Genomic DNA, 13,627 nt, shown 5'->3' on the forward strand with positions numbered 1-13,627 from the left:
CATTGAATGATTCCTTTTTTTACTTCATTTTAGTTTTGGCAGAGGATAAGACATAGCTATGAATAGCCTCTAAAATACCAAGTGCTACATGGCCAGATAAATAATACTGATCCCAAAAAACCTTCACTGGTATTTCTTTGGTAACAGATATCCTGCTGCTAGTTTTGACAGCTGGAAAATGTGTTAAAATCTGTGGGTTGAGTTTTCACATAAACAAATTTGCTTTGCTCTCTTGGCCCCTTTATTATACTTACTCCTAGTGAATCATCTTACTGAAATGGATGTCACTGCTCATAGGATGAACATGTTAATTCCATATCACTTAAAAACTTCCAAAAAATTCAACATATCAATGATAGATTGAATGATAGTGCCAAATTTGTAAGACAATACATCCATTAGACCTATCTATCAAATTTGATCTCTGGTGGGGGCAGCTGGGTAGCTCAGTGGATTGAGAGCCAGGCCTAAGAGATGGGAGGTCCTAGGTTCAAATCTAGCCTCAGACACTTCCCAGCTGTGTGACCCTGGGCAAGTCACTTGACCCCCATTGCCTACCCTTACCACTCTTCTGCCTTGGAGCCAATACACAGTATTGATTCCAAGACGGAAGGTAAGAGTTTTAAATTAAAAAAAAAATTTAATCTCTGGTATATGATATGTTTGAATAGTAGATCAATTTCATGGAATATCTATTTTCTTTTTATATAAACAAATCTAAGTTCCTCCCATTTCCCAAAATATATGAATATAGGGCAGTTCTAAATCTTTATAGCTATAGAGCTCTATCTTTATAAATGGAGGAATGGAACGGTAGAAAATCTAAAGGCTAATTCATAGCCATTTCAAACTGACCACATAATAATTCCATCAAGTGCTAATTAGATGATTTAGTGGTGATAGTAGTAGTAGTGGCAGCAGTGGAAGAAATAGTAGAGTCAAAGATACTCTTTAATTTTAACTACATTATTTTAAAACATTAAAGATGCTTTATTTTTAATACTAAAGAAGACCCTTGATGAAAGTTCTCAAAAAGATCTAAGTTAGGATTCAAAAATGATTCATTATTAAATAAGCTATGAACTGCTAAACAGGGCTATTATTGTAACTTAGTGGCTATATCTTTTCATATTACTGAAATGTTCTGTAATAGGTCTTACATGAATAACATGGTAAATTATATACAGGAAAACATCATAGTGTGCTTTGTCCCAAAGCATCTCAGCACTATATCTGATATACTAATGTAATCGTTTTTATATGTAAAGGGGAAAACACCAAGTGATAGTTGGGAATGTGTTCCTTTTATGGATAGAAAGCTAAGAGTAGGATTAATTATTAGTTCCTTGCATTAAGTTATATTTTTCTTCTTATGTTTGCTTTAAAACCCTGGGAATTCAACTTTGTTCCTTAAGCCTTACTTTGCCCTTATGGGTTTCCTGAAGCCACTGTCGAAGCCTGATCAGACAGCTTTCTTGTAGTGGAGTCAAATCACCCAGATACCTTTTGATGTAGTCAGCATCCAATTTGTCTGAAACGAATAATTCATATAACTTAATATTCTTATTTGAGTACAATTTAAGTGAAAGATCTCAAATAGTTTTGGGCAAGAAATATCTAAATTTTGGTCTTTCTACAGAGTAGTAGATTCAAAACTTCTCCTTGCATACCTCTTCTGCTAATTAATACTACTTATACAATTCCACAAACATCTGTTAAATACTTATTGGGTGGCAGGCTCTGAAGAATACTAAGATAGAAAACTGACAGTCTTTACCCTCCCGGAACTTATACTTATATTCTAATTGGGGAATAAGAACAAGGGAAATAGATTATGTATATATATATACATACACATATATATGTATATATGTATGTATGTATGTATGTATGTATATATAAAATACACATACTACAAGGGTATGATGATGACAAAAGGGATACAAAATATTCTATAGAATATGAGGGAAAGAAAATTTTTAGCCAGATGGTATTCATGTTAGAAAAGGGAATATAATTACATGGCACAGTAAATAGCCTAATCAATTTGGATTCAACAAGTCCTAGGCTCAAAATTCTATCACTGATGTGTACTCTAGCTATGATAAACTGGGCAAGTCATTTAATCTCTTCTAAATACCATTATTCTTATTTATTAAAAGGTGGTAATACTTTGTGAAAGAGAATTCTTTACTCTATTGTCTATCCAAAGTTAACACTAACCTAAGTACTTCACTAGAGACTGAAGACAGAATTAACTCTCCTTTGTCTACCTTTTAAATTATATCAACAAAAGATTGAACACCCTACTTAGTAGGTGAGAAGCCAGAAAGATACTTGGAGAGCTCCACCCTTTTTTAAAACTCAGTCAAAAACATGTGAATTCTTTTAAGAAGTTCACACTCTCAGAAACTGTTCAACCAGGAAACTGAACCTTTCGAAGAGAAATTGACCTTCAGAAGGTGAGAAGTCAATCCCACAAACACTGCTCCTGGGGCAGTGCTAGACAATTTGGAAACTGTGATTGGTCCCTGTGAAGAGGGGATGAGACAAGAAGTCGCCATAAAAGCAAGCCCGAACCCTCGGGGGGGGGGGGGGGGGCGCGCGCGGGGGAGATGGTCTTTGAGAAGACAGTCTGAAGAGACTATCTTCTGGAGATAGTCCTTTGACTAGGGAGGGTCTTCAAGAGAGCTTCCCTGGAGACTGGTTTGGATTGTGGGCTTGGAGCTTAGCTTCAACTTAGACTCTGACTCTGGACTGCTTCATTGGATAAGTGATAAGATTGACTCCCTTCCTAGTTTCCTAAGAGATTAGCTTCCATCTTGGAGGAGTAGTATAGGTATTTTCTCTAACCTCTTTCACATTTCTGTACTTTATTGTTTCCCCTCTATTTTGGCAAATAAACTTCCAACTTGAGATATAATCATTTCAGTGCCCATATTATTTCATATAATTTAGGTCTAGCCATTAAATTTAACCTTTACAGTATCTGCTTCACAGGGTTGTTTTAAGATAATGTATGTAAAGCACTTTCCAATCTTGAAAAGCTCTAGTACTATCTTACATAACAAAACATAGAAAAGTCAAAGATAGAAGTGTTGTAAAAGGAAAACACCATTGGTAAAACTGTGAAATGGTAAAATTACTCTATAAATAAATAGGAACTATGCAAAGTGTCTAGGTGTTAATATCCTTTGACCTCAAGATATTCACTATGAAGTATATGCCACAAGGCGGTCATAGAAGAAAGGTTCTATCTACACAATATTTATAGCCTTAAAAAACTGGAAATAAAGCAGATTATCTATCAATTGGGGAATAGCTAAACAAACTATGATACATGAATATGCAATATTATTATGCTATTAGAAACAATGAACAGGAATACAGAGAAATGTGGAACACTTACACAAATTAATGTAACATGAAATAAACAGTCGCAAGAGCATCCATAATGGCTAAAACAAGTAAATACAAAGAACAATAACAACAATAAAAACACTAAGTCTAAATACTATGTAATCTTAAAGACTAAACTTGGCCTTAAAGAAGAAACATGAAACTAGATTTCCCTTCTTTATAGGAATGTTGAGAACAATATGGGTATGAAGCACTGCATAGTGTCAGTTGATATTGTGGCTAATATTGCTCAACAGTTTTTCCCTCTCTTTGATAATATTTGTGAAAAGCAATATGCCATTGTATAGAAGGACATACTGGGATACAGAAGTGATACAGAAACATATGATCATAGATATGGACCCAAAAGGGATGCTGGAGGCCATTTAAATCCCATGCCTTTGTTTTAGAGATGAGGAAACTGAGATGATAAGGAACTTTCCAAGATCACACAGATAGTAATCAGGATTTGAACTATGATTTTAAATCAAGCCTTTTCCCCATGACGACATACTATCTGTATGCTTTATTCTAGGGAAAAAATAAATCAGTCACTTAGGATTTGTTTCACTAGAGGAAATATGGACTACTCCAAAATAAGTCGGTAATCAAATAACAGTTAAATTTACCAAAGAAACTGCAATAGATAAAGTAACTAGGCCCTTTATCACTTCTAATGGGATTATCCTGAAAGTGCTGGTTTTATACTAGGTTTTTTCCTTCTAACCAATGTATAGCATAGAACTATACCTTAGATATTCCTTCTAATTGTAAAAACTTAACTGTATACAACAATTATGCACGACCTCTCTTAAGTCTTCCATAGAGGGAGGCTTTCCTCTTGAAAACACATAAATACCAAAAGGAGCACATCATCTATACACTGGTTAGCTGCCCTCACTCACTCTACCTCCTTTTCAGGTCACATATCTCTAACATGATATTCTTTACAATCATGCTTCTTTATAATTATTGGTTAGTAATGAGTTGCACTCCTCATTCCCATAATACCCCTCTCTCCATTGCCCTCTGAGTAACTTCAAATTATTCAACTCTTAGAATAAAAAAGGAACTATATAAGGGAATAAAACATCTTACCATCAGGTGTCCCAACCACAAGCTCAGAGGAACTGTTAGAAGTAAGAATTTCATTATTCAATCCTTCCTTTGGTGGTGAATCTGGTATGCTAAGAGCAGCTGACACTGGATGTTTGCTGCAAGATGAAGTTTTCTTTAAGGAGCATGAGACTGGAGGAGTCCAGCGGGGTACAAATGTGATACCCTCTTCCTCTAACTGATGTAGATAATATTCAATGATTTCTTTTCCCTTTAAAAACAAAGTCTCATTTTATGATTAGGTAATATATAATGTATTAAATTATCCATTTCTCAGAGATTTTTAAAAACATTTTATAAAAAAAGAATGCCACCCTTTGATCCAGCAATACCTTTACTAGGTTTGTACCCTAAAGAGATAAAAATGAAAAATGTATGTACAAAAATATTCATAGCCATGCTCTTTGTGATAGCAAAAAAATTGGAAAATGAGGGAGTGTCCCTCAATTGGGGAATGAACAAATTGTGGTATATGATGGTGGTGGAATACTATTGTGCAATGAGGAAAGATAAACTGCTTGATTATCATATGAGCTGGAAAGACCTCCACAAACTAATGCAGAGCGAAATGAACAGAATGAAAACATTGTACACAGAATCTGAAATACTGTGAGATTATCGTATGTAATCAACTTTGCTACTAAAAGCAATGCAATGATCCAGCACAGTCCCAAGGGATTTATGAGAAAGAATGCTATCCACATTGAGAGAAAGAACTGTGGGAATAGAAACACAGAAGGAAAACATTTGATTTATCACTTGTTTATATGGGTATAGGATGTGGGGTTTGGGTTTTTAAAAGATTACTCTACCACAAAAATGATTAATATGGATATTGGATCTGGGAGGGGGGAGGAAAAGGGAGGGAAAGAATATGAATCATGTAACCATGGAAAAATACTTAAATTTAAAAAAATAATAAAAAATGAATGCCACAATCAAAATGGAGGAATAGAATCTTAAAGCATCTATTTCTCTTTATTTTTTATTCTTTTTTTTTCTGGAAAAGTAATATATATTACAGGCAACAATAATAACATTTATATTATTAGCATTCTAAGTTGATTATGTAGCTTACATATACTACTATTTCATTTGATATTTAGGAAGGCCTGTGAGGTAGGTGTGCTATTAGGTAGGAAAATGCTATCCATTTATGTTAGATATGGAATCTAGAGAGAGTATGATATAGTAAAAAGATCAAAAAAGCATATTAAATTATCCATTTCTCAGAGATTCTTAAGTGGAAGGGAACTTGTACACCATCAAGTCCAAAACCCTTATTTTATGCATTAGGAAAATGGAGCACAAAAAGGGTAAGTAGTTTGCCCTTGGTTCTTCAGCTAATAAATATTAAGCAAGAGGCATAATTTAAACACAAGATTCTCTTGAATCCAAGGCTAACAAATTGGGATTCATAGTGTAATGGAAAGAACAACTGAATTTAGAAACAGGGTATCTAGGTAGATTCTCAGTTCAGCTGGTTTATTATCTGTGTAATCTTGGACAAGTCACTTAACCCCTCTGAGCCTCGGTTTCTTCATTTGTAAAAAGAGAGAGCTAGAAGACCTCTAAAGTCCTTTCCAGTTCTATATCTGTGATCCTAGAAGTTTTGAGGTTCCTAATCTAGCCCATTCCCCTATCTTCAAGAGAGAATGCCAACTAAAACCACCTCAAAGAGATGGCCTTTTTTTGCTGTAAAATGCCATCCCAAGACTCACTTTTTTAATGTTGCTGGTATACTGCTTCATTGCAATCTTTTCCACAGTGCTTTCAAAACCAAAGAAAGATTTAATATCCAGACTTGCAGACTGTTCAAAACAGGTCCAGTCTTCATTGTCAGGGTGAACCTGCAAGCAAGGGAAAAAGCATTCAAATGATCTATTTTGGCAAATGATAGTCTATTCAAACTATAAATAACCCACAGTGAAAGCGGGAGGTAGATTTAATTAGAATTTCTATTATTCCTCTAAAAATTACATAGAAAAATTATAAAACCTGGTTCAAAACGATAAAAGGCCCTCAAAATGTTTAAATTTCTAAATTTAAAAAATATTCAAAGAACTATTTTGTATTTAGGTTAGAAATACAAATTCAATTCAATTAAAAAACATATTAAAAGAATGCTATGTGTAAAGTTCTTGATATTGTCTCTCATGCTTCAGATTCACATGTTTAAAAAATTGCACAGAGTATCCAAATTATCCAGATTGTCCAAGTTTAATCCAAAATTATCCAAATTATCAAGAATACTCCTACAGATATTCTTGGAGAGCTCTTGGAGTCAGGACCAAAGTGAATTATTAGGAAAATACAATTGTCACAAGAATAATCCATTAAGAACTGTATTATTATTGCTACACTAGGCTCAGTTGTTAAATTATTTTAGTCATGTCCAACTCTGTGTGACCCTATTTGGTGTTTTCTTGGGAAAGATGAGCGGTTTGTCATTTTTTATAGATAAAGAAACTGAAGCAAATAGGATTAAATGACTTTCCCAGAATCACACAGTTAATAGGCATCTGAGGTTAGACTTGAACTCATGATGATGAGCCTTTCTGATTCCAGGTCTGACACTATGCATTGTACCACCTACCTGTCTTCACACTAGGCTCAACCCCCTACACTAAATGGAACTCATCAACGACAGCAAGTAAGTTTTTGATAGGTAAACTGCTCAAGAGAATACTAGGGCTATTTAAAAAAACAAAGATAATAGCAATTTAGTGAAATATTCCCATTTAATTCTGGTGATAAACAAAACATACTGGGAGCAGCCAATTTGTCAACACAGTTGTTACTGGGGTCACAGAATAACAAATACCCAACAGGATCCTTGTCTTCATTACAGATTACTCACTGTGTAACAGCAGTACTCATTAATGATGACCCGGTTGGAAAATGTTTCATTATGAGCCTCTATGTGTAAGGTCCGTTCTCGGCAGTTTAATGAATTTTTCTGAACAAAGTAAACATAATCAACTCCTGCAATCTAAAAAAAAAAAGATTTGGATTAGTTAAAATATAGTAGTTATAAATGTGTGTGGATGGAATGAGGGATATCTTATTTTCTTTTTTAAATTATTATTAAAATGTTTTTTAATAGCATTTTTTTACATCATCTAGATTTTACTCTGTATTTCTCTCATTTTCTCATCTGAAGTCATACATTATAACAAAGGATTTTTTAAAAATTAGCAAAACCTCCAATATAACCACCCCAAAATGGACAATCCTGCAAAGCACCTATAAGTTACCCCTTTACAAAGGAGAAAGGTCAACTATCTCCTCATATCTTTCCTTTAACAGCAAACTTCATAGTTTTATAAAGTTAATTTTTTTGTTCTTTTATGATTAGTTGCTTCATTTTACATTATCGCAATCACTGTGTATATCATCTTCCTGACTCTATTTCAATTTGCAATTTGCACTTTTTCCTGTAAGTCTTTCCATCATGCTTCTCTCTGTTTATCATTCTTTAAAGTATATTAATATTCCATTACATTTATGTATCACAATTTGTTTTAACCATTCCTCAATTGGCAGCTATTTTGTTCCTAATTTTTTAAAAAAGTGCTTCTATAAATATTTTACTGTATACAGAGTCTTCCATTTTGTCAATGACTTTTTTTAGGGCATATACCTAGCATTGGAATCTTCAGGTCAAAGCTGACAGTCATTTTAGCCACTTTATTTACGTAATTCTAAAATGGTCGTAATTATTCACAACTCTACTTACAATTAAGAAGTTGGCCTATCTTTCTACAACCCAATATTGACTATTCCTAACTTTTGTGAAATCTGCCAATTTGCTGGATATGAAAGAAATCTAGGGATTGTTGTGATTTGTATTTCATTTATTATTGGTCATCTGGAGCATTTTTCATAGGGTTGTTAATTGTTTACAACTCTTCATTTGGGATTTGTTCACGTCCTTTGACCACTTTTCTAGGAAGAATGGCTTTTGGTCTTAGTATAGTTCTGTTAGTTGCTTATGTGTCTTAAGACAACAATTCCTTTTCAGAGACTTGATCCAAAGATCCTAGACAACTTTCTTCCTTCTAATTTTAGATGCAATGTTTGTGCAGAAGGTTTTCAATTTCATGTAATCAAGACTATCAATTTTTTTGTGGCAACTGCCTCTATCCATTGTTTGGTTAAGAATACATCCTCTACCCATAGCTCTGAAAGGTATATGATCTACTTTTCTAATAATGTAATAATGTAATAATGGTACACTCAGTTTTCAGATCATATGTCTATTTTTAATTTATTTTGGATCACATGATAAAATGAAAATGTTGACCCAAGCCTAATTTCTGCCAGGCTGCCTTACAGCTTTCCAAGCATTTCTTATTAAATTGGGCATTCTTTCCTTTGGCAATATATTTTCAGGTTTACAGAACACTAGGCTATCTAGTTCAATTATTTCTTATTTTCCCTTGCCTAGTTTGTTCCATGAACTTTTCTAGTTTTCTAACTAGTTCTAAATGGTTTTGACAATTGTTGCTTTATAATATAATTTGAGTTCTGGAAGTACTATTGCCTTTCATTTCTATTTTTTTCATTATTTCCTTTGATATTCTAGAACTTTTGTTCTTCCAAATAAATTCCATTACTATTTTACATCCAGGGAAAGTATCTCTTTGGTAGTTTTATTAATACAGTATTAAAAATAAATTAATTTTAGCAGCATTATAGTTTTTACTATATATACACAACTTAGCCATGAGCACTGAATATTCATTTAAGTATTTAAGTTGTTCTTTATTTCTTTAAGAAGCATTTTGTAATTGAAACAATGCATTTATTAAATGCCTTTTAGTAGAAAGATTCCCAAATCCTTTATGGAATTTTAAATTACTTTATCTTTTTCATCTATTATTATAAAGAAATGCTGTTGATTTATGTGGATTTATTTTGTAGACTATAACTGTGCTGAAGCTATTTTCTCAATTTGCTAATTTTCTGATTCTCAGGATTTTCCAAGTAAATCATGTTATTAACAAATAAAAATAGTTTTAAACATCACCTCTTTGCTTATTTAAAGCTGGAATTTTTTTTTCATCTTATTGCTACAGTTAGCATCTTTAGAACTATAAAAATTAGCAGCAGACAGAGAATGTACCTGTTTTTATTCTCAATAAGGGCAGGTTTCTGGTATATCTCCATTGCATATACTCTTTGCTTTTTGGTAGATACTATTTGACGTTTTTTTAAGAGCCCTCTATGCCTATACTTTGTAGAGTTTTTAGCATAAATCAGTGTTGTACTTTTTCAAAGACTTAGGGTTTTAGATATTTTGTATTTAATATGATTATGTCAACATCTTTGTTGACATAATTCAACTTAGTCCTAATGTATAAATTCAACTTAGTCATAATGAATGATTTCTTGGATAAATTATTACAGTCTATTTTATAGGATTTTATTTCAGGCTTTAAATCATTCATTAATGATATTGGTCTGTCCTGCTCCTTTTTTGCTTTATCTTTTTTGCTTTATGTGCTTTAGATATTATGACTATATTTATGTTATGCAATGGGTTTGGTAGAATGTTTTCTTGTTTAGTTTTTGAGAATGATTTGTGCAGTACAGATAGTAATTTTCCTTTAAAAGTATGATATAATTCTCCTATGAATCTATCAGGAACTAGAGATTTCCTCCCCTCCCCTACTTGGTAGTTCTATTTCCTTTTTTGGAGATAGGATTATTTAAGGCTCCTTTTTGGTTTTCTATGAGTTTTTGTATGTCATCCTCAAATTTCTTTTGTATTCTCATTTTTGTTCATAATAGGTTTAGAAATTATTTCTTCTGGTTCTGTTGTGATTTTGTCTTATTTTTCATTTTGTTGATGATTTTCTACTCTCCTTTTAATCAGATTGGTTAAACATTTATCAATCTTGTTAGCTTTCTGAAAGGATTGGCTTTTAGGTTTGCTCCTCAGTTATATAGTGTGAAGATGGGATTAACTCTCTCCTGCCCATTTTTAGATTTAATCACCAGAAGCGCATACACCCCATTTATCATTAAGTATGGGGAGGTTTGTGACCCATGTGTGCAATATTGGGTAATGAATCAGAATCAACTGACTGACCCCTGGGCAGTCCTAAGCAAAGCTAAAAGCTGTAATTGGTCCATGCAAAGTGGAAGGAAGGCACAGGAAGTGATGAAAAGAATGGTCTTTAAAAGTGGCAAGAACTTCCTGTAACAGAGTCTTTGGCCTTCAACTTGAGCTCTGGCTTAGGACCTCAGACTACTCTTGGATTTTTCCCCTTAGAACTACCATGTGGGTGAGTGAAAAAAGGCTTACTCCCTTTCCTTGTTTTTCTGAGAGGTACTAGCCTACGGAGAGGCCTCGTGGCTAAAATCCTTGTTTAATTGACCCCTAAGCCCTCTGGCTAGAACTACTGAAGCCCTGCTGGAGTGAAGTCAGGGCCTGAGCAAATGGTTTAGCTCAGTGATGGGCAAACTACGGTCTGTGGGCCAGATGCAGCCCCCTGACATGTTCTATCCGGCCACACAATATTATTTCTAATCTGACAAAAACAATGAGTAGGATACAATACAATGAAACTTCGAAAGAGTTGCCTTAGAAACAGACTGACAGATGAGCATTTCCTTTCCTTTGGCCTCCTCTTTAAAAAGTTTGCCCATCACTGGTCTAGCTCATTAAGCTAGATTTCTTACTCTGCCCTCTTTCTCATTTCTCTACTTTCACTCTTTCCCTCTATTTTATAAATAAATTGCTAAAAAATCATTCTGACTTGAGTACTAATTTTGACAACCACATTCCTCATAAATTTAGTCCAACCCTTTAATATTTTACCCCTTACAATAGACTTTGTGTTTTCCAATTTATATGTCTCCTCTAATTTTCAAGAGTTCTTCTTCTGGGCTTATTCTAAATGTTTATGCTGAGATTCCATTATTTTTAAAAATACATATTTAGTTACTGTATCTTATCTTTTTCTCCTTTTTAATGCATGCTTTTAGAGGTATATTTTTCCTAAGACTATTTCAGCTCAGAAATTTCAGAAACAACAGTCTCATTTGGCATAAACCGTCTCATTATTATCATTGTCTTTCACATAATTATTATTTATTTATTCTTTAATCTGCTCCATTTAGGGGATATTTTAAGTTTCAACTTGGGTTATGCCTTTTGCGTATGGTCCCTAAATTGAATACTATTTTACTCTGCTTTGATCTGTAAAGAAAATGTATTTCTGTCTTTTTACACTTATTTCTAATTTCTCAGAGGCTGAATATGAATACATGGTCAGTTTTTGTAAAAGGGCTATATGGTGCTGATAAATATGTAGCTACCTTTTTCAATAGTCTGGGTGCATCTATATCCAGTTTACAGCGTCGTTCAATAACATGAATAGCCCCATCATCACTCTTAAATTCATTCACAGTGTCACTGTGTACAAACATTGGAATCAGAGGACATGTAGGAAATCTCCTTTCATAGGCCTATAAAGAGAAAAGATAAAAGAAACTAATCAAAAATGTAGTTTGGTAGATATAACAGAAACTCAATCAATGTCAAATTTAACTCCAGAAATCTGTTGATTCTATCATACATATATATTCATTTCAATCTTTAAAATTAAAATTTTCAATAAAGAAAAATCTAATTATTCATGGATTCCTTTGGCAGTCTAGTGAAGCCAAAAATAACGTTTTTGAGTGCATAAAATAAATAGGATTATAAAGGAAACAAATTATACTGAAGTAGTTATTGAAAGAGTTCTAAAAACAAATTAATGGACCACGAGTTAAGAATTTCTATTCTGGAACATTTTTTACTATTAAAAAACTCTACAAAAAAAATTTTTTTAAACCCTTACCTTCTATCTTGGAATCAATACTGAGTATTGGCTCCAAGGCAGAAGAGTGGTAAGGGTAGGCAATGGGGGTCAAGTGACTTGCCCAGGGTCACACAGCTGGGAAGTGTCTGAGGCCAGATTTGAACCTAGGACCTCCCGTCTCTAGGCCTGGCTCTCAATCCACTGAGCTACAACTCCACAAATTTTTATTTTATATAAGTATTCTCTTACGAAAATGACCAATATGGAAGTATGCTTTGCATAAAAATGCATATATAATCCAAATCAAACTGCTTACCATCTCTGAGAGGGGGGAGGGAAGAAAGAGAGGGAGACAATTTAGATCTTATAATTTTAAAAACGTATATTGAAAATTGTTATTACATGTAACTGGGAAAATGAGGTATCTTTGAATTAAAAAAAAAACACAAGTTTTATGGATACATTTTGTCCTTATAAATTGAATAGATCTTTTGCAAAAAAAAACACTTAAGCAGAAATATCTGGCACAATCAGAGTGTTTGATACCTTTCTGCCATGAAGGAGGACAGGTCTCATTACCTCTTCTCCAGGAATTTCACTGCTTTTTTCATTTCGCAAAATTAAACTTCTTTTTTATAGCCCTACTCATTTATATTGTTGGAATCATTGTGAATATTTTTTCGGTCCTGTTGCTTCATTATGTATCAGTTTATATAAATCTTAATGTTTCTTTTAATTCTGCTTATTCATCATTTCTTATTGTATTATTCATATAGTGCAGTGGGTTTTTTTTTAAAGCCATTCTCCAATCAATGTGCACCTATTTTGTTTGCTACCATAGAGGGCTATGAATATTTTTGTGTATATTTTTTTTTATTATTTTTTTTAACATTTATTAATATTCATTTTTAACATGGTTACATGATTCATGCTACACCTTTCCCCTTCAACCCCCGCCCCCGCACCCCCCCCCACCCTTGGCCGATGCGCGTTTCCACTAGTTTTGTCATGTGTCCTTGAACAAGACCAATTTCCAAATTGTTGGTAGTTGCATTGGTGTGGTAGTTTCGAGTCTACACCCTCAGTCATGTCCACCCCAACCCATGCGTTCAAGCAGTTGTTTTTCTTATATGTTTCCTCTCCTGCAGTCCTTCCTCTGAATGTGGGTAGCTTTCTTCACCATAAATCCCTCAGAATTGTCCTGGGTCATTGTATTGCTGCTGGAACAGAGGTCCATTACATTCAATTTTACCACAGTATATCAGTCTCTGTGTATAGAGTTCTTCTGGCTCTGC

At 33.6% G+C, this 13,627-nt stretch overlaps 1 protein-coding gene across 1 annotated transcript in view; it reads right to left on the reverse strand.

Annotated features, from left to right (window-relative positions):
- Nucleotides 1–13,627, reverse strand: part of SEC14L1 (SEC14 like lipid binding 1) — a 78,761-nt gene that overhangs the window by 24,004 nt on the left and 41,130 nt on the right. Inside the window, exons 3-7 of the mRNA XM_044676109.1 lie at nucleotides 11,845–11,994; nucleotides 7,376–7,507; nucleotides 6,237–6,365; nucleotides 4,498–4,726; nucleotides 1,422–1,531 (exon numbers count right to left, since the gene is read on the reverse strand). Of these exons, the coding sequence (XP_044532044.1) occupies nucleotides 1,422–1,531; nucleotides 4,498–4,726; nucleotides 6,237–6,365; nucleotides 7,376–7,507; nucleotides 11,845–11,994 (750 nt within the window). The remainder of the gene's footprint in view (nucleotides 1–1,421; nucleotides 1,532–4,497; nucleotides 4,727–6,236; nucleotides 6,366–7,375; nucleotides 7,508–11,844; nucleotides 11,995–13,627) is intronic.

This window comes from Gracilinanus agilis, chromosome 4, assembly GCF_016433145.1.
Source record: "Gracilinanus agilis isolate LMUSP501 chromosome 4, AgileGrace, whole genome shotgun sequence".
NCBI classification, from domain to species: Eukaryota; Metazoa; Chordata; class Mammalia; order Didelphimorphia; family Didelphidae; genus Gracilinanus; species Gracilinanus agilis.